The sequence below is a fragment of the Gobius niger genome (assembly GCF_951799975.1).
Source record: "Gobius niger genome assembly, chromosome: 22".
NCBI classification, from domain to species: domain Eukaryota; kingdom Metazoa; phylum Chordata; class Actinopteri; order Gobiiformes; family Gobiidae; genus Gobius; species Gobius niger.
This window is the reverse complement of record NC_136873.1, coordinates 15,005,067-15,027,168: the sequence shown is the minus strand read 5'-3', so window position 1 is coordinate 15,027,168 and position 22,102 is coordinate 15,005,067. Positions and strand designations below refer to the sequence as shown.

The window sequence follows — 22,102 nt, the reverse complement described above, 5'->3', positions numbered from 1 at the left end:
CGATGTTGGTCTGTTGGCTTCAACAAATCAGGACCTTCAGCTGCTCTGGGGAAGCGGCCAGGATGAGGGTCAGCACCTCGAGGCCATGGTTCTCCACCGGAAAAAGGTGTCTTCCCTTCTTCAGGTCGGTGGGGAGTCCTTACCTCAAGTGGAGGAGTTCAAGTATCTCGGGGTGAGGGACGGATGGAGCGTGAGATCGACAGACGGATCGGTGCGGCGTCAGCAGTGATGCGGTCGCTGTATCGGTCTGTCGTGGTGAAGAGGGAGCTGAGTCGGGGCAAAGCTCTCGATTTACCGATCGATCTACGTTCCCGCCTTCACCTATGGTCATGAGATTTGGGTAATGACCGAAAGGACAGGATCGTAGATACAAGCCGCCGAAATGAGTTTCCTTCGCAGGGTCTCTCTCTCTCTCTCTCTCTCTCTCTCCCTCCACACTTAACACTTTTAGAGGGACTGACAAGGTGGAAAAGTGATATAAATACATTGAAAAGACGATGTTAAATTGAATTGTAATGCACCAAATGTGGAATACTTGTAATATTTGGAGGGATTTATTGGGCTTCTGTGCTTGTGTCTTTAAATTCAGCTCAATACATCAACCCACTCCTATTAGTGTAAGTGTGTAACAGGTAGAAATAACCAATCGCAGTACAGTGTGAACTTAAACCTTTGGTGTAAAAAGACAATAATTAATACTGTATACAGAGCACTATCAAATATAATAAGGGGCAGTAGAGAGAGGGGAGGGGAGCGCTGTCCTTCAGGGTCATATGTCCATCAGCGATATCCTAAATTTGATAGAATACCTGTAGAATACATTTGCAGAACTTGTCAAAATAATTCCTTTCATTCTTGAAGGAAGCAACAGTGATTGTTCCTGTTGTTGGCATTGTAAGGCGCATTGAGTTGCCTTTGTAAAATGTTTTTATGTTTTTGGCAATCAAACTGGACATTATTGAAATCACATTATAAATCATCACATTTGTTTTTATTTCGTGCATAAACCATGAGTCCATATCCACCATTTCTCTCCACGTACATGTTATCAAACCGTGGTTGGAGCGCGAGTACTGTAGAATGTGCTGGAAACACGGCGAGAGCAGTGGGCGGGCACTCGGTCCGTAGCTAGTTCAATGCAGGTGAAGCAGTTGGGGATATTTGATATTATCCTCCCGCTTTACTTATAAATCAATGGTTCGCTTATTTGTGTCCTTATAAGTACAAAAAGATACATTCACGTCAGCAAACATGAAAACCAATACCCCGTTTGTATACTTAAGACGTTTGATTTGCTGCATCATAGCTAATACCAACTCAACAACATGACACACTCTGTACATACTCGTTATTTAACCCCATTCATTACCCCTAGTTTTGTTTCTCTTCCGCCCTACTATCTGTACAACGTTTATTGTTTTCTATGTTAAGTTTGTGTGCGGGAAAAAAAAATCCTACCGCTCAAACTGCCTTTCTCCGAACTAGCCTTCTAGATTTCCCAGACACCGTGAATGCAACATGGACTCGACACCCGGAAGTAAATAAACCAGCAGCTCCACATGATCCACAGACCGACATGGCGGCGTACAGGTTTGCAGCTGCGGTGGGGCTCCGCGGCTGGGCTCTGGTGCCCAGGCGCTGCCTCAGTGGAGGGGCCCTCAGCGGCAGAGGTCTAGGGGCCAACGGCCTTAGGGCCAGGGCCCTCGGTACGGACTCGGAGAGCTCTGTCCGGGCGGCAGTGGCAGGATGCAGGCTGCGCTCCCCGCTCTGGAGCCATAACCTCCGCACTCCTTCCCGAGTTCTGCTGGTCCCGGCACGGACCTTTGGGAACCGGGTGAGTGGAGACGACGGGGCGAGCAGCAGCGGGGCACCCGGTGGAGAAGAGCCAGGAGGAGATGGAGACGGTGGCGGCTACAGCGCCCCCCACATGACCGCACTCACCCCCATGATGGTCCCCGAAATTTTCCCCAACGTGCCGCTGATCGCCGTGAACAGGAACCCGGTGTTTCCCCGCTTCATCAAGATCATAGAGGTGAGCCCCATGATTGATCCCCCTGCTCCATCCCCCTGGTCCATGCCCCTGGTCCCTGCCCCACAGCTCCATCACCGCGGTCAGGGTCGCACCGAGGACACATGACGCAACACTTACGCTCACGTTTGCAATTGAATAACACTCAGATTTTAGTCTTATTCCAGTGACAGACCGATAATTTATACTTTGTACTGATTATAAATACTTTTGTCTCATAGGCCAATGTGTGATTAGTCCTTCCTAAAGCAAGACATAGATACAATGACTGTGTTTGTGTAATTGTTTATGCATTTTTAGCACATAAACCAGTTGTAGGTTTGTTTACTCTTTGGATATTTGTTCAGTGAGATAAAAACATGCTTTACATATTTGTAGCTGTGAATAAGCTCATTGCTCCATTTGACATTTGAAGTCAATGTACAGATTCTATTCAATACATTTTAACATTTTATGAAAGCTTAACAAAGTGACAGTGTAATAATGATTTTTTATAACAGGACTTTTTTTGGTCATCATTTTGAAATGTGTGTGTTTACAACTTCTTTCCTAAATTTGAATCTCGTCTTAAAACCCACTTTTATTCTCGGGCTTTTAACACCGCGTGAGTTGTGTGGTCCTCTGTGTCTTTTCTTTTCTTTTATTATTATTCTTTTTTTAAACTTCTTTTATTACTGCATCTTATTTATGTTTTAAACTATTTTATCGTTTTAGCTGAATGTATAGTTTGGTTTCACTTGATTTTTTTATATTTATTTATTTATTTATTTATTTTATTCCCTTTATTGCCGATTTTATGTGCAGCACTTTTTTTTCATTTATTTATTCATTTGAGCAGAAAAGTATGTCAACATTTTACAGAAAGGAAAAAATACAAAACAAGACTTTGTGCTCAAAAGGAGTAGGAAGTAAACCTAACCCTTATCTCTCATTCAAGTAATCATTCCGCTAGACTCATGCAAGAAACCGATGCATGAGTCTGTGCTGACATGTTGATATAAATCGTTTATGATCGTACAAAATGTCAAAGAATTTCATCATTTACAGTTACCAAAAAATCAAAATAAAGGATTCATCATTTACAGTTAGGGCTGCTCGATTATTGAAAAAATAATAATCATGATTATTTTTGTCATAATTGAAATCACGATTATTCAAACGATTATTTGTTGCCTTTAAAAAAAACATCAAAAAAGTGACAAAAATCCATAAAAAATGACAAAAATCCAGCAAAAAAGTGACAAAAATCCAGCAAAAAAGTAACAAAAAAAAAAGACAAAAATACAGCAAAAAAAGACAAAAATACAGCAAAAAATGACAAAAATCCAGCAGAAAAAAGACAAAAATCCATCAAAAAAGTGACAAAAATCCATTAAAAAAAAGACAAAAATCCATCAAAAAAGTGACAAAAATCCATCGAAAAAGTGACAAAAATCCATTAAAAAAAAGACAAAAATCCATCAAAAAAGTGACAAAAATCTAAAAATTAAAAATTTGAAAAAAATAAATAAAAAAATAAATAAAAAAAAAATAGAAAAAAAATATTATAATCGATTTTTTGCAATTATGCTAATTTTGTAATCGTTTACTGTTGTAATCGAAATCGTAATCGAATTTCGATTAATTGCACAGCCCTATTTACAGTCGTAACTAAATAAATACACCATATGGTACATAAGAGTTATACCAAGGCACATCTCTCTTTCGTTCTGATCACACAAAAATATGTATAATATCGCTCAGCCCGGCTATACCAACTATACCCAAATGTACAAGCTCCGTATAACCATGTAGAAATAGAAACTATCTGTCCATAGTCACTCACTTAAGATTGACAGGGAAAGGGAAAGAAAAAAGACATGTAAACATCCTTGAAGTTTACATACGTATATGAAATCAAGGATGTTTACATGTCTTTTTTCTTTCCCTTTCCCCACTTTGGAAACACGTGTTTATAAAATGTGCTATATAATGGATTGGATTGGATTGAACAAAGTCAGACGATTGTGTTTTTTGTGTGAATGTGGACGGACGCTGTGAAATATGTATCCTAGCCTCCTATGGACAAGTGTTGCAAATTAGCAGTTTTGCTTTAACACTAAAAACAAGGTATCTAGAATAATAATAATAATAATAATGGTTTGTCGTTACAGGTGAAGAACCCGGAGCTGATGGAGTTACTGAGGAGGAAGGTGCGTCTGGCCCAGCCGTATGCTGGAGTCTTCCTCAAGAGAGACGACAAGTGAGTGCTTGTGTGGTCACTGGTCAGGAGTGAAACAGGCAGAGTGCGTGTGAGTGGTCACTAAATTCAGATTTGGATTTTGAATTGATAGCGGTGAGTCTTTTGCCTTGCCTGTGTGTTAGTATAGTCCTCATCTCTGATATGCCTGTGTGTTAGTATAGTCTTCATCTCTGATAGGCCTGTGTGTTAGTATAGTCTTCATCTCTCATATGCCTGTGTATTAGTATAGTCTTCATCTCTGATATGCCTGTGTGTTAGGATAGTAATCTCTGATCTGCTTATGTGTGTTATGTTGCAGTAATGACTCTGATGTGGTGGAGTCTCTGGATTCCATCTACAGCACTGGGACCTTCGTCCAGATCCACGAGATGCAGGACCTGGGAGACAAGCTGCGCATGATAGTCATGGGCCACCGCAGGCGAGTCCGTTAGGCTCATGATATTTAGAGAGGATTGTAACCTGGCAAAAGATGTATAACACAGTGCAAACACATTAGCACAGTAATATAAGTCTGGAAAGGCTTTAGTTTAAAACTTAAAGCCACAAAGCGCAACATTGTACCCAATAAACAATATTGAAGCACAAGCATTTGTTTTATGACGGATATTTTCATCATTTTTGCTGTGAGCGGCTCACCTCTCCTCAGACCTGACTGTAACTTTACCGGGAGTGGGTGCGTCTCCAGCTCACCTCTATGGAGATGTCGATGAAAGGGAGCAGAATTTGAGATTTAAATAGGTTAGGTCCTCATCCAAATCCATTCTTTTATTACCCACTGCAAAAATAGCATTTTCTGTGTTGAGCTGATCACTGTGTTGATGACAACAGTGTAGTCCAAAATGTCTCGCAGTGTGCTTTTAAGTGAGGAAGACAAACTTTCTCTGGTATATTAGCTGCTTTTTGAATCAAGCGCACCGGGTTTTAATGAATCACAGCGTAGTCTCAAAGCGTAGCTAAACAACATTTCCTAATTACCGTTGCCAATTTTGATTTGCTTAGATAAATTTGTACAGTTCGAACAGTCATCCTGATTCTGATGGTTTTGTTCTTAATCCTAACTCTCGAAGTGTCATCAAACTCTGCGTTGCGTTTCAGGATCCGCATCACTCAGCAGCTGGACGTGGAGCCAGAGGAGCCCCCGGCGTCCCCAGATGCTGAGCTCGACTCCCAGCCCAAACCTGTCCCGCGGCGGAAAGGCAAGCGCCCGCGCCGCGACCCGTCAGGCACCCTGGCCGAGCAGCTGGAGGACAAGGTCTCAGGGTTCTCTTTTACAAACCTCCAGGGTTTTGCCATGTTGGGATTGCAACTATTAACTGCAATTCGTCAAACTATTTTATTTTATGAATGTGCTATGTTTTAAGATGATATTTAATAGTTTACTTAATAGATTTGTATAGATTGTACTCATTCCTAACTAAGTTAGGAATGAGTTTGGACCACAGCTAATGTGATAAATGTTAAATTGGTGGCTCCCTCTTTCGTTTTTTGGTAATAACAAATCTGGCATAGGGCCTTGAAGTCCGAGACTGGAAAGTTTGTGGTCTGTAGGAACTACTACTAAGTGTTTTTTTTGTCGCAAGAGTGTAAGGAAAACCAATGTAGTAGATGTAGATAGCTTTGACTCGCTAGCAGCCAAAAGATATTAAAATAAGCTTTGGCTTTTAACATTAAATGTCATGGGAGAAAGCAAGCAGAAAAGCAGGAAATTTTGACCACTGTGAAAAAGATTTAGTTAAATTGAGTGAAGTTGTTGTCTCCTGCTTGCTGTGCACCACAGATCTCTATCGCAGACCTGAGCCCAGAGCTGCAGCCCCTGCCCCCCTCCTCTATCCTCATGGTGGAGGTGGACAACATCCAGCACCAGCAGTTCACGGTCACCGAGGAGGTGAAGGTACGCTGAGGGTTTGGGTCTAAAACGTACCGTATCTCCCCCGTAGTCAAGGGGAAACAAAGTAATGCACACGACTGGCTGCCTAATGTGTGCGCTGTCCGCAGGCTCTGACCGCAGAGATCGTGAAGACCATCAGGGACATCATCGCCCTCAACCCCCTCTACAGGTCTGACCCCTCTCTGCCTCTGCCCCAGGGCTGTCTGAGCGGAGTTAACCCCGCGTGTGCGTGTCTGTGTGCAGGGAGTCGGTGCTTCAGATGATGCAGGCCGGGCAGAGGGTGGTGGACAACCCCATCTACCTGAGCGACATGGGGGCAGCGCTGACCGGAGCGGAGTCCCACGAGCTGCAGGAGATCCTGGAGGAGACCGACGTGAGCTCCTCCCATTGTTTGTACATGTCTGTCCTTTAGGAGGGATTCAAACAGTCTATGACACCTCTCCATATGTGTGAAGCAAACTATCAAAGGCATTAGTTATAGACCTCAGCTCACACTATGCAAGATAAGTATAATATAACTGTAACTACGGATAAATTGTTTTTTCCTAAATGTTTTCCCCATTTTATTTCCAATTTTTTCCTATTTTTACCCCATTTTTTACACAAATTTTCCTCATTTTTTACACAGTTTCTCCTAATTTTCCCCCTAATTTTACACATTTTTTCACCTATTTCTTGACATTGGAGATTAGCCTGATTTCTGGTTCTCGATGACAAATATTTCAGTGTAGGTATCTGTATTGTAAACCAAATATCGTTAAAGTACTGGTATCGAGAAAAAAAAAGTAACGGTACCCTATCTATCTTCATACCTATCTGTAACTGTGTTGTTGTTTTTTAACCCTCCTTGTTGTGCGCAGATCCCCAAGAGGCTGTACAAGGCTCTGTCTCTGCTGAAGAAGGAGTACGAGCTCAGCAAACTGCAGCAGCGGCTGGGCAGAGAGGTCATACACACACTGACCCGCATGCACACCATCCTGGACACTGAGGTAAACCTTTGCTGTGCTTTCAGGTGGAGGAGAAGATCAAGCAGACCCACAGGAAGTACCTACTGCAGGAGCAGCTCAAGATCATCAAGAAGGTACAGTCAGCACTCGAAGTTGATGTACAGAAACTTTAGAGCTGTGTGAAGTCTTAGAAACTTTGTAAACTAGCTCACGTGAATTCAAAGTGCTCTGTTTGGAGACGTTCCACCGTTCTGACCCGTGTTTACCTGTGTGCAGGAGCTGGGTCTGGAGAAGGAGGACAAAGACGCCATCGAGGAGAAGTTCAGAGAGCGGTTGAAGACCCTGACAGTCCCTCAGCACGTGATGGAGGTGATCACCGAGGAGCTGAACAAGCTGGGGCTGCTGGACAACCACTCCTCTGAGTTTAAGTACGGACTCGGCACAAGCATCGCACACATTCACTCGATAAAGATCACAGTGGAGCAATGTTTACTGCAGCAGGTGCATGTTCATATCAGACAAGCTGGGGTTAAAATGTTTCAGGAGTTTTTTTCATGTTAGAAAACGTATTAATGTCCTTAAGATTGTAGCGTTTAGGAAGAGTCACTTCAAAATCAAGGGGCACGATTTTCAGAAAGTATGTCCTAGTGGGGAGCCATCTCTAGAATGTGAGGGAGGTTTTGCCCAGAGCATCCAGCTGGTGATTTAACCTGTTGTGAATGTAGTTGTAGATTGATTCTAATACTCGCACAGACCTGGATAAAGCCTTTTCTGAAATGTCTTTTTTTAGCGGTTTGTTTTCTGATATACCGGTCCTTTTGGATATACTTTGGATAATGTGAAATCATGAAACGTGCGCACAGCAGTTTATTAGAGGAATCTCCACCTCTGATGCAAATCTATGGATCTTCACCACAATATTACACGGAGGAGGACTGGGGAGGACTTGTTTGGCAGCTTGAAACCTCTAGTTCTAGTTAGACAGTCTTTATCACATTGCATTCTGAAGTCCTAAAGTCAGCGGTGGTGCAGATGTGTGAGGCCTGGGTCGCATATTTCCATGGCCGGCCTTGATTTCAGATGTGAAAAAGAGATGAAACTGAACAGTATTTCAATATTTTTTTTAAAGAGTTGGTAATATCCATTTGTTGGCCCCTCCATCTAAGTCTGTGTCTGTGTCTGTCTCTGTGCGCTCCTCAGTGTGACTCGGAACTACCTGGACTGGCTGACCAGCGTGCCGTGGGGCAGCTACAGCCAGGAGAACCTGTCCCTGCAGAGAGCGCGCGAGGTGCTGGACGAGGACCACTACGGCATGGACGACGTCAAGAAGAGGATCCTGGTGAGGGGGCAGGGGCTGATGGCGCAAAACAAACTGATACCACATTTTTACCTTTATTTAACCAGGAAAGGCCGATTGAGATTAAAAAGCTCTTTTTGAAGGGAGTCCTGGCCAAGAGGCAGCTAAAGTTACATGCAGTTACAATTTCAGTTACACTTATAAAATGAGATCTTCAAAGACCTTCAAATTATGAAAAACATCCATCCATCCATTGTCTTCCACTTGTCCGTTGCCGGGTCGTGGGGGCAGCTGTTGGAGCTTCCCAAATCACATTGCACCTGCCCCTTTTGGCTCCTCCTGCAGGTGGTGGGTCCACAGAAGGACAGCCTCATGATTAACCGGGCCTGTTGGTCTCTCATAAGAGGCTTCTGAACCGCTCTTTGTCTGACCCGTCACCTAGGACCTGTTTGCCATGGGAGACCCTACCAGGGGCACGAAGCCCCCGACAACAGAGCTCCCAGGATCATGCGGGTGCTCAAACCCCTCCACCACGTTAAGGTGGCGGTTCCAGGAGGGGATTATGATTAACACTTACAAGTTAATTCCAGTCTTTTTTGCAACTGGTGATGGGACGATGATGAAATTTTGGATCACGGTCCAATCGTGGCCAAAAAAATTGACTGACACTGGCAGAAATTAGAGAAATAATAAGGCAGCTCTTAATGAACGCAGAAGTTATTATTATTCAAGGCTTAGCTCGTGTTAGCAGCACATTGGTATATTGTTACAGCAGTGTTTCCAAAACGGGGGCACGGGGACCCCTTGGAGTACTCGAGAACCTAGCAGTAAGTGAAACTGAGCATTATTTTGAAAGGCTATATTTGCAGTAAAATTAATAGTTTTGGGAGTATTGTCTTTTTACTTTCAAATAGCCCGTTTAAAGGGACTACACAGAGTTTAAAAATGTTCAAATCATGTATTTTCCTCCCCTTACATGTTCCAGCCATGTCCTAATGTGTAGAATGAGCTCAGACCTGTTCACCACAACAGCCTCTAAAATCCTGCACTGTCACTGAAAAAGGTGTTATTTCGGTCCGATGTGCCGTCATGCACGAGCTTAATATAGAAGGTGCAGTTACATAAATGACCTGAGGTGGCAGTAGTGAGTATAAAAATGACAACTTGCATCTAGTCCCTTTAAGTGACCGCTTTCTAAAATAAGCTGCAACAACTCTTGAGGGAGGGGGGGGGGTCCACAGAGTACCACTAAAGTGTCCAAGGGGTCCACGAGACAAAAAAGGTTGGGAACCACTGGACTAGATCATATTTGCAAGGAAATGAGTAATAGCGCTTAAAAAAAGAATGAAGTATCTTGCATTAATCTTCCAATCATGATATTTCTTTTTTTTTACATTGTGATAGAGATTTTAGGCCATGCTGTACTTGGAATTACCTCGTTCATGTGCAACAGGTCTCCATAGTCTAAAAAAAACGATAAAAATGTTGCAGTGACAAGATGCTTTTTCACCTTAAAAGAAAAACTTTATTTATTTTGAAAGAAAAAGCCCAATTTGAGTTTCTTCACGAGATGGTCTACATGAGGCTTGACCGTCAGGGAGTCATCAAGCAAAACACCTCTGTGGCATTTCCCTCAAGAGTTGACACTGTGGGATGGTTTGAGGAGTTTTTGAAAACAAAAACTGAAGACATTTAGCAGCTGCATTCATGCGAAGAAAATCCCCGTAGTCCAGGCCGGTTCAAAAGTTAAGGTAGTTACATTTTAAGACGAGCTCTGTAAAGTTTCCCTTTTTGTTACTTAGTGACAGCATCTGTTGACGCGACCTCAGAGCATACAACCTGAGATTGGACTTTGGAAAAGGGTAACTGTGACTACGCAATGGCCTGGACCAGAGAAGAGCATTAACAAGGTTCATTCAAACTGCTCTGTGAAGAAAATCAACAACAAGCACGCAATGTTTTTATAAGCTTTTTAGAGCATGTAAATCCAGAATGTTTAAAGAGGGGGTATTATGCTTTTTTTCAATCACATAGCACCAGTCTATATCACACTACAATGATGACCAAACCTTCTGTTGGTCTGTAAATGCAGTAAATTAGAATAACTGCTCTCTCAAAATGGCTGTAGTGAATGTCTTGAAATAGGCCTCTGTCTCTTTAAGAACCTCTGAGCCTTTCCGACACGCCCCCTCCACACGCTGTCTGTGGCATCAGTTCTGCTGAGGAGCAGTGGTTGGTTACTCGGCTGGTGACGAAACCTCGGAGGCGTCTCCAGGAGGTGGGGGCGTTCCTAGGAGGACTCAGGCAAACCTATCCCTAAAATGGCCGCCATCAGAGTTTTTACAGATTACTCAAAAATACGTGAATGTGCCAAGGCAACACTTCAGGCATGTTTTTAATGAGGGAATGACAGAATAACATGATGTAAAGCTTGAAAAAGTCCATTTTGCATAATACCCCCCCTTTAAAGCAGGAAGAGCCTTTGTTTTGTTTTTCTTTCGTACGTTTTTGAGCGTCTTCACCACAGAACCATTTTTCTATGGTCCAGTCACAATGGGCTGATGACAAAAGCCGCGAGCACACAAGTTAAACTGCCCTCTGCAGAGAACTAATGCTCCTGTCTGCTCGAGGTCGGCTTGTGTGTGAAAAAGCGCTAACGCTGCAGTTTCATCATCGTGTCTCATCCTTTAAACCTTCCCAAAGCCCAGCACATCGCGGCTCCCCTTATCGACCGGAACATCCCACCGGGCTCCCAGGCAATGTGAATTCACCATTTTCAAAGAACATGTAGCCTTTTTCAGTGTTGATGTCTCATTATTTTACAATTTAACAATGTTTACAATCTTTGGAAGCCCCCCTGTTTGAGAGACACAAAATGTGATTCCCATAACACGCTCCCTGGTATTTACGTGTCGTCTGTATCTATGGACAGTAACATTTGTCGTTTTATGTGTTCTTTTTCCTGTGCTCTCGCAGGAGTTCATCGCGGTGAGCCAGTTGCGCGGCTCCACGCAGGGGAAGATCCTCTGCTTCTACGGGCCGCCGGGCGTGGGCAAGACCTCCATCGCCCGCTCCATCGCCCGCGCCCTCAACCGGGAGTACTTCAGGTTCAGCGTGGGGGGCATGACAGACGTGGCCGAGATCAAGGGGCACAGGTATTCGCCGCTCTCTCACTCAGGGGCGTGTTTTGGTGGAATCTGGTGACTTATCGTGTGTGTGTGTGTGTTTCCCCCTGCAGGAGGACCTATGTGGGAGCCATGCCAGGGAAGATCATCCAGTGTCTGAAGAAGACCAAGACTGAGAACCCGTTGGTGCTCATAGATGAGGTCAGAGCTTCAACATAACGGTTACATGAGCAAAAATTGGGGACAATGGGGCGAACATCGGGTGAAATAAATAAATAAATCATCCGTCCGTCTCCACAGGTGGATAAGATTGGCCGGGGGTACCAGGGAGACCCCTCCTCTGCCCTGCTGGAGCTGCTGGACCCCGAGCAGAACGCCAACTTCCTGGACCACTACCTGGACGTGGCCGTGGACCTGTCCAAGGTGGGATTCACGCTCAGCTCACCACACACGTGCCAGTTTTTAGCCAGGGCAGAGAGATACTGATGCTGCTCCTCTTCTCTGCCGTCAGGTGCTCTTCATCTGCACTGCTAACGTGGTGGACACCATCCCCGAGCCGCTCCGAGACCGCATGGAGATGATCAATGTGTCCGGATACGTGGCCCAGGAGAAGCTGGCCATCGCTGAGGTACGGTGCAGGAGGGGTGGGAATCTCTGGGTACCTCGTGATTCATTATGATACATGATAATGATACGCTGATACACCAATAATTGACATACTGCACATAGTAACCTCCAATGTATATAACTAATTCTGAAGACCCTTTTTAAAATGCCATGTTTTATGAATTACATCATGTGCCTTGCGCTCCTTTTTCTAAAAAAAAAAGTAAACAAATGATCCCTGACTTTAAAATGAGCCAATTGATCGTCAGGAGTCAGTGACATCACTTAATTTACATAGAAATAGACAACAAACCACATTCGATACATTGTGGCAGGAAAATATTTTTACTTTGCGCCACTGAAACCTGCTCAAAAACATAATAAGATAAGATAAGATGATACTTTATTGATCTCACAGATGGAGAAATTGCATTCGATGAGAGAGCATCCGGCAGCAGCACCCATTCAGTGCGCACCACTCTTTTTCCACTCTTTTTTTTTCCTTTGGGGAAAGATCTTCACTGTTTTGGTCACAGGAGGAGCACTGGTTGATGGGAAATCATAATAATAATAAATAAAATAAAATAATAATCTTTTGTTAATGTACTCACTGATATATTCAATACCACACGAGTTGCAAAAAGCATGAAACGCATTGAAACAGACACAAAAAAGGAGACAAAAATGCAAATACAAATGTGCAGACGGTGTATGTATATGTATTGTTATATTATATTGTCATAATGTCAGTTGGAGTCGAGGCTGATGCAATTCAAAAGGAGAGACACATTTTTGCAAAAGAAATGTTTCCTGAGAATTTCCCTGAGCATTTTTTGGAAGTGATGGGATTCACAAACCTGCCACATTCATCTTACGACTGGAAGTCTTTCCATCTGACCAACACCAATTGGTATAATTTTGAATTCATTGTCTTCTTTGGACACCTTTATGAAACAGTCACGTGACCTTAGTTGTTGAACCCGTGATGTCAAGTGTTCGATGGTGCACTACAAAAAGTAAATATCAAGCTTTGGCTTAAATGACTTGAATTGAGGAAATGTATCTTGTTTTGAGCAGTTTTCACTCATTTAGACACTTTTCCTGATCGGACCAAGTTTACTTTGCTTGTTTGAGGACATTTCAGACCAGTTCTGGGGTAAATCTCGCTTGAAATAAGAAAGTAAAATTGCCAATGAGATAAGACCAATTTTCTTACCCCATTGGCAAAGAAAATTACCTGAAATAAGGACGAAATGTATCGAAACGAGTCAGAAACATCTCAGAACAAGTGAAATAATCTAGGACAAATGCCCAAGAACTTCTTAACTAGTCAAAACAGCTAAAATTTGGATTATTATGCTCAAATTGAGATGTTTATACTGATCTAGTGATCCACTTTTTGCAGTGTGGGCGTAGATATGTTTGAAATGAAAATACCCAAGTAAAACAGACTCTTTTTTTTGTTCGTTTTGCAGCGGTACCTGGTCCCCCAGCTGCGCACTCTGTGTGGACTCACGGAGGACAAGGCCAGCATCTCCGCAGACGCTCTGAACCTGCTCATCAGACAGTACTGCCGGGAGTCCGGGGTCCGCAACCTGCAGAAGCAAGTGGAGAAGGTATCTACAGCGCTCTCTAAACTTAACTGCTCACCTGACTTTTGTTTTGAAACCTTTTAACCCTGTTCTCTGAGGTTGTTCCTAGTTGCACAATCAAATTTACTTCAAAGGCAGATATTTTGAGACAGAAAAGACAAAGGGAGAGAGTGATACTGTACATCCAGTTACACAATGGAGATAATTCTTCACTCCATCTTGGCTGTAAATACTGTTTAAGTGGCGCTAGCCCACAGTTAGCCTGTTAGCTTCTTCTTCGTGATTCTATTAGTGTGTATTGGGGCCTCAGACCCGGTGGCAGGGAAAGTTGCCATTGTGGTTTTCAAGCCAGAGACACCGGGGGAGATGAAAAACCTCCCAATCATCCCAGTAACACTTGTATTACCCCCAGAGGGACTACGAAAAGGATTTATTAAGCTAAACGTAAAGTTACTAAGCTCTTCTTTAACTGCCCAACCAAGTAGGACGAGCCGCAAATTGAATTGAATTTATTTAATATGCACAATATGAAAACAAATGGTTAGATATAAGTATTAACCAATCCTAAAAAGCTAAAATGATAATAATAAACAACCAGAGTAGTCGGATAGTGCTTCTATACTTTTTAGTAGATTAAAAAGTGTGGCATGGTGGTACAGCGGATAGTGATCAATTAAGGATTATCTTATTGTATCTATTTGTTGATGTTGTGTATGGTCAACCCAAATGGTCAATATGTGAAGAAAAGGGAGTTACCTTTTTCATCACATATTGACTGTGAAGGACGCCTGTGAAAATGAAGTGCCCTTAACTTCACTTAAAGGGGCTAGATGCAAGTTGGCCATTTTATACTCACTACTGCCACCTCAGACCATATATGTAACTGCACCTTCTATATTAAGCTCATGCATGACGGTGATTCGGACCGAAGTGACACCTTTTTGAGTGACAGTGCAGGATTGTGGTGAACAGGTCTGGGCTCATTCCACACATTAGGACATGGCTGGAACATGTAGGTGGAGGAAAATACATAATTTTAACATTTTTAAACTCCCTATAGTCCCTTTAAGTATCGAAAAATGGCTCCGTGACCCACCAGTTGGGAACCTGTCTTCAGTCTTATGACAAGCGTCTGAAGATAAAAGCAAAACTTTCACATGCCAATGCACAGTAGTGTTGGGCAATACCACATTTTTTCTAAAATCTATACAATACTGATACTTTTGGGGTAATTTTTGTCGATACCCATACCCATATTGGTCATTTTATATGGTTGAATGCATTTCAATCAATAAACATTTCTTTCTTTCTTTTTTTTGACAATAACAGACATAAAAGACAAACTTATACATTCCACAAACAAAAATGACAAAATGACAATGGACAACATAGGGAGGGAAAGGAGGGGTAGGTTGGCAGACAGAGTACAACTCCCACATATTGACACCATACCTGTCAACAAGACAAGACAAGACGGACAAATCATCATGCAGACATTCATAATTTGTTTAACTCAGACAGTTATTTTCACATTTTCCATAAAGGCCATGAATTCTCTATATTTGTTTGTTTTAGTGCAGAAGTTAGATATGTTCGGGTGCTCTTCACTCAAGTCTTCGAGCGCTAGAGCTGCTCGTTCCATGGAGAGAAGATCCAAGTATTCTCCCAGCCATTTATCAAGCTGAACACAATTTTGTTTCCGCACCTTCCAATTAATAAGGATGGTGCGCTTTGCTGAGAGAAACGCTGAAGGAATTATTTTTTGTGTTATTCTGGAGTCCACACCCTCCACATTTTTCCCACAAAATGGCTACTAGTGGGCCTAACTGGAAATTTACTTTGAGTGTTTGACATGTTAAACATTTCTAAAACTGGTTATTCTATAAATTAAAATGATGCACTCATAAAGTCTGCTGTAAACTGCTGTATTGACTTCTGAGTGTCAAAACCCTCAGTCTGAGTTTGGGGTCCTTTCGCGCAGGTGTTCCGGAAGGTGGCGTTCTGCATCGTGAACGAGGAGCAGTCATCTGTGAGCGTGACCCCGGAGAACCTGCAGGAGTACGTGGGGAAGCCCATCTTCACTGTGGACCGCATGTACCAGGAGACCCCGCCCGGAGTGGTCATGGGGCTGGCCTGGACCTCCATGGGTAAGACGGCCATCGTACCGAAGCGCCTATAGACTTTCTGAACCCCTGAGAAAGAAACAGTTTCACTTTGTGGAGTTCTGACCTTTCCCTCTGATATAAGATACGTCTGATACATGAATAAAATAACCGCTGTTCAAATACGAAGAAACCTAACTCTGTATGTGAACAGTAACACGGGTGGAAGCATGACGTGTTCTCTCCTGCAGGGGGCTCCACGCTGTTCATCGAGACCTCGATGCGGCGCCCTGCATCGGGGACAGAGGGCAAAGGAGAGGGCAGTCTGGAGGTCACAGGTCAGTAAGTGTTAACAGTCGCTCGAGTATCCTGGTTATTAGTCGGCTATCGACTAAAAATACCTCGGCTGCGTCCGAAACGAGCAGATTGGTAAGAGCTCTTACGCCAAACCGGATGTGCGTCAGCGTCCGCCATGACAAGGTGCTTCCGAATTCGTCTGTCAGTTAGGAAGTAGTTAGGAAAAGGAGCCTCCATGCTAACTATCATAGCCACTTTAGCATAGGGACCTCTGGTGCTAACTATCATAGCCACTTTAGCATAGGGACCTCTGGTGCTAACTATCATAGCCACTTTAGCATAGGGACCTCTGATGCTAACTAACCGGTGATTAGGAGCTATGTGCCATCCCACAAGCCACTGCGCCAAACCGCTCACCCCCCTCGCCCCCACCCTCGAGTGATTCATGCGCAACCACTGTTGATTGACAGGAGCACAAAGACATTCCTTAAATGTCACTATGTTGTTGTTGGACACTGTACACTAGGGGGCGACATGCACTTTTGTTTGGCCTGCACTCCACCAATAACTTTAAAGAAGAAGAAAAACAGCTGTTGTTGATGTCACTTCCTCTTTCCCCTGTTTAAGGATGGACGGATTGTGCAAATGCTGCTGAAGCTCTAGTTCACTAACTGCACAGATCTAACAGTCGACCCCATGAAAGGTTAAGGAGTTAGTTGCTAGTTTTAGTGCTTAGAGGATATGATTTGATGGTTTCAGACGCAACCTTCATATCGGCCCGATATATAACGGCTGGCTCCAAAGAGGGGCGGGACTAATGACCAATATGGTAAGGAGCTAAACACTTCAGCGATGTTGCTAACACGTGGCTTTTTCGGACATTCCTCTTAACTTTGAGACAAAAACTGTCCAAGGAAGCACTTCAAACTGTAGAGCTCTGTCCCGGGAAAAAAATGCAGTGCAGGTTTCCTCAAATTTTGTCCGAGAGCAGCATCGACATCCACTAGAGCTACTGCGGAGTGGCAAAGTGATCCCATTGTAAAGTTTACTGCATTTTCTTTGTTTATTTTTACAAAATAAAATGGTTTAAAGGCCCAGGTACCAGTTAATCGCTGTAGGAAAGTTTCTGCTGATGTTGTATCTGTTTCTAAACTCCGCACATGCTCAGTACGTCAGCAAGTTTAGTGGTTTTGTACAGCCCAATATCACAACAGAAGTCGCCTCACAGCTGCACCAAACATTAAGGCAATAAAACAGAGCAATAAATAAACAATTAAAGGTTCAGGTGAATCCAGGCAAATATAATGTCCAATAGGAGGTAGCGACGAGCGGCGTGGGCGTCCCCCGTCCTTAGACTCTCCAGCACGGCAAGGAAAAACTCAAAAACCCGGCAGGAGAAAAGAGAAACCTTGGGGAGAACCACAGAAGGAGAGATCCACTCCTATGGACGGACAGGCTATAGAGACCCAGGGCCGAAGGATCCCTCAGCAGACGGGCCAAGATCACAGACTGTCCAGTCCTCAGATTCCAGAATGCAGGTTCCTCCGTTCACCCAGGTTCCTCCGTTCAGCCGGGTTCCTCCGTTCGATCTAGACAGGCACTCCCGAGGGGGGGGGGACAGGAGACACCATGTGAATAGTGATGAACAGACTACAGATAAATTAAATATTGTATCATAATAAGACAAAGTCTGCAGTAAGAAGAAGAGGATAGCGCTCAGTGGACCGTACTTCCCACAGCAGTGTTCCTCCTAAAAAAAAAAAAAACAGTTAAAAAACAGTATGCTGCGTTTACATGGCACATTGGCTTCTCCAGGAAACTGAAACCAGGATATTGTGTTTACACGGACACAGAAAAGACCTGGAAGGCGTTAGTTGGTTGGTTGATGATTGATGACGCTTGTTGATGTTTATGGTTCATATTTCTGCGTATGAATATTTTTTTTGTATTTCTTTCTGTAACTTGTCATAGTGAGAACAAACTTTGAACTTTGAAAACGGCTCGTTCCCACAGGTCAACTGGGTGATGTGATGAAGGAGAGCGCAAAGATCGCCTCCACGTTCGCCCGCGCCTTCCTGATGAAGCAGGAGCCACAGAACGACTTCCTGCTGGGCTCCCACCTGCACCTGCACGTGCCTGAGGTACTGTCTCCCCGTCGACCACAGTGACCCCTGAGCAAGGCCGTGGGAACCCAGGGTGCTGAGGGTGCTGCAGATAGATTGTGTACTGCAAGCAATATTGTTAAATAGGAAATAAGTACAGAAAATCATTTAGGGGGAGATCTTGTCCCTCAGCACCCCCTAAACTAACATAAATAAGTTAAATAAGTTCCCACGACCCCTCAGGCCACTGCAGAAACACCCTGACCATATTCGGTGCTGTGTTCTAGGGCGCCACTCCCAAAGACGGGCCCAGTGCCGGCTGCACCATAGTAACTGCGCTCCTGTCGCTGGCCACGGACACTCCGGTACGGCAAAATCTGGCCATGACCGGAGAGGTGTCGCTCACCGGCAAAGTGCTGCCCGTGGGAGGAATCAAAGAGAAGACCATCGCCGTAAGTATCTGAGGTTCAACTCGGTACAACTGAATGTTTTTAACCTGCCGCCTGCACTGCAAAAAGTGGATCACTAGATCAGTATAAACATCTCAATTTGAGCCTAATAATCCAAATTTTAGTTGTTTTGACTAGTTAAGAAGTTCTTGGGCATTTGTCCTGGATTATTTCACTTGTTCTGAGATGTTTCTGACTCGTTTCGATACATTTCGTCCTTATTTCAGGACATTTTCTTTGCCAATGGGGTAAGAAAATTGGTCTTATCTCATTGGCAATTTTACTTTCTTATTTCAAATCAAATCAAATCAAATCAAATTTATTTATATAGCACATTTAAAACAACTGCTGTTGACCAAAGTGCTTCACAAAAGGCCTACAGTACAGAAACAAATATAATAATAAAAAACAAAACACAATATACAAAACAGCAAAGCACTAACAGCTTAGATTTGGCCAGATATGTGCTAGACAGTGTTAAAAGCTTTTGCATAAAAGTGTGTCTTAAGCAAAGATTTAAATTGGTCAAGTGTCTGAGCAGCTCTGATGTGGAGAGGCAGGTCATTCCACAGTTTTGGAGCTGCAACATTTCAAGCGAGATTTACCCTAGAACTGGTCGGAAATGTCCTCAAACAAGCAAAGTAAACTTGGTCCGATCAGGAAAAGTGTCTAAATGAGTGAAAACCGCTCAAAACAAGATACATTTAAGCCAATGCTTGATATTTACTTTTTGTAGTGTGTCACACCGTACCTGCTCATGGTTCAGGCTGACCGGTGCTGGGCTGGTCCAATGTAGCCAGGCTAACCATGCAGCTTCCTCATTGTGTTCCAAGTCAGTCTGGTACTGCTCCATAGAGCTTTGATCTCCCGACTTTCATCAGACCTATTAATTTTAGATACATTGCAGAACACTCTGAAGTGTAATGCCTCATTGTAGTGGTCCCCAAAGCAGTGTTCATTTTGACAACATATTTTAATTTAGTTTTAGTCTTACTCTTTTGACTAAAATGTAATTTAATTTTAGTCGAGATTTAGTCGAAAAAATCGTTTCAATTTCAGTCTAGTTTTAGTCGACTAAAATTGCAAGTAATTTTAGTCGACTAACTTTAAGACTAATTTAGTCGACTTTGCATTGATAAAATTCATTATAATCATATTTAATCCTGTTCCTCGGCTTCATGGAGCTGCTCCACATGAACAAAGCTCAGAGCTGATCCTTTAACAGAGAATTTCCATGATCTGAGGCTCTTTCAGACGCTCAATAGAAGTTTGGATGATTTTAGTCTCTCCTTTTCATTTTTATTTAGTCTTATTTTAGTCGACAAAAATATCTGGACATTTTAGTCACAGTTTTAGTCTCAGGAACAACTTTCAATTTAGTTTTAGTCCAATTTTTGTCGTCAAAAATATCACTTTGACTAAAATCAACACTAAATATTTTAGTCGACGAAATTAACACTGTCCCAAAGTGGGGTCCGGGGTCAGTGGCACTACGTCCATAGCTTGTCTACAATCTTTTGAAATGAAACGTACATTTAGTTGTTCAAAATGTGCTACTTTAAATCAGTATTTAGCTGACAGTCATTGTTTCATGTTTCAATTGTAAAATAATTACAAAATTCCTTTGACTAGAGTAAATTATTAGATTTTCTGATTGATAAGGAGGGCGTGACGTGCCAGACTTTGGGACAGGCTGACTTATTGTATTCTTAAATTAAAGCATAGTGCAAATAAACAATAAGTATTACAAAATGAATCAAACCTTCGACTCATTAAAGTAGCCACCTTTGGCAGATACAGTATAGTAACTGAAGAGACAAATCTTTTTTTCGCCCAGAAAGTCCTTCAAGACTCACATTTATATAGCAACAGAGTCTATTTTTCATTTTACTGAGGAGCATTACTCTTTGGTGGCTGCATCGAATCCAATGTTTGCTCCTGAGCTCATTTTGGTATCGAAGAATCTAGACATGCAGCTCTAAATAAAGCTTTTGTGCCGTTCTTGGATTTGGAGAACGTCTTATCTGCAGCGTCTTGTGTGTCCCCGTCCCAGGCTCGCCGCGCCGGAGTCACCTGCATCATCCTGCCCGCGGAGAACCAGAAGGACTTCTCCGACCTGGCCGACTACATCACGGAGGGCCTGGAGGTGCACTTCGTGGACCACTACAGCCAGATCTACCCCATCGCCTTCCCACGCAGCTAACGGCCGGGCACGGACTGACTTAGACTGCATAGTTTTTCTACTGTTATTAATTATATTTTCATACCGTATCAAAAGTGAAGAAACTGTCAAATGTAATATAATGTTATAAATGAAAAAGCCACTTGTCGGATCTTGTATATAACTCCTGCTGAACTCGACATCTAGGACATTTACATTTAGGTCAACATTGCAAAGTATAAACAAGGAACTTCTTTCTCCGTGTTCAAATCTCATCTTGGCTACTAACTATCCAGGGTGTACTCTGCCTAAACCCCAGAGTCATTCGAGTTACCTCAAAGGTTTGATGTAGTACAAGAAGCTCACGGGGGGAAAAGGTTGGAGGAATTGTCCCATATTTCAGTTGTGCACACGAATGCAGCCTGTCATGCTTTATTGTGGCTTTTTCAAATGCTTTTGGAGACTTCTGCATTGGTGTTTTATGTTTTATAACTTAAACGAATGTGTATACATAAAGGAAATGTTTCGCGATTTGTCTTTCACTATTCTGTTGAACACTTGGATTCACCTGAGGAGTCGTATGTCTTGGTAATGACATAATGCAGAATACTGTAGGTTAAATGGCCAGAACAATAATACACGATTAAGACTTTTTTAAAGCTGTTACCTTGTGTTGTCTGGTACCAACTTTTTGGGGGAGATTTATTATTTGACTTCCTTACTGGACAAAGGCAGGTCATGTGATGAAATGCAATCGTACTTTACATAAGGACCATGCCAGTTCTATCCTTGATATGTGAAGCTATACGTCAGTGACTTAAGTGCTTCTGCGAGTTGTATAAATCCAGAAAGATTTGTTTTGCCCATGGGCCAGACGTTTCTTACTCCTGTGCACTACAAAAAGTAAATATCAAGCATTGGCTTAAATGACTTGAATTGAGGAAATGTATCTCGTTTTGAGCGGTTTTCACTCATTTAGACACTGTGTCCAATATTGTTTTGAGTCTCAAAATGAGTCCTCTCATTCCTCTGTTTCATTGAATGTTTACAAATCATACAAACTGAAGTATGCCAAGATTTTTTTTGCATTTGTGGACATTAAAAGTATAGTATTAATAAGACATGAAATGAAATACAATACACAAAAAATAAATAAAATAAATAAAATAAATAAAATAAAATAAAATAAAATAAAATAAAATAAAATTAAATAAAATAAATAAAATAAATAAAATAAATAAAATAAAAAATAATATAAAAAATAA

The 22,102-nt window shown here is 42.6% G+C and overlaps 1 protein-coding gene across 1 annotated transcript; it reads left to right on the top strand.

Moving 5' to 3' along the window:
• The first annotated feature begins 1,516 nt into the window (after positions 1-1,516).
• lonp1 (lon peptidase 1, mitochondrial) lies at positions 1,517-20,893 on the top strand. Its single transcript, XM_079580991.1, has 21 exons — positions 1,517-2,032; positions 4,183-4,271; positions 4,570-4,689; positions 5,367-5,523; positions 6,049-6,162; positions 6,267-6,328; positions 6,403-6,532; positions 7,020-7,103; positions 7,172-7,240; positions 7,383-7,534; positions 8,307-8,445; positions 11,380-11,558; positions 11,642-11,729; positions 11,829-11,951; positions 12,040-12,156; positions 13,610-13,750; positions 15,708-15,873; positions 16,080-16,166; positions 18,139-18,266; positions 18,515-18,679; positions 20,730-20,893. Exons 1-21 carry the CDS (start codon positions 1,577-1,579, stop codon positions 20,877-20,879), a joined length of 2,916 nt encoding a protein of 971 aa, XP_079437117.1. The 5' UTR covers positions 1,517-1,576; the 3' UTR covers positions 20,880-20,893.
• Positions 20,894-22,102: the final 1,209 nt, after the last annotated feature.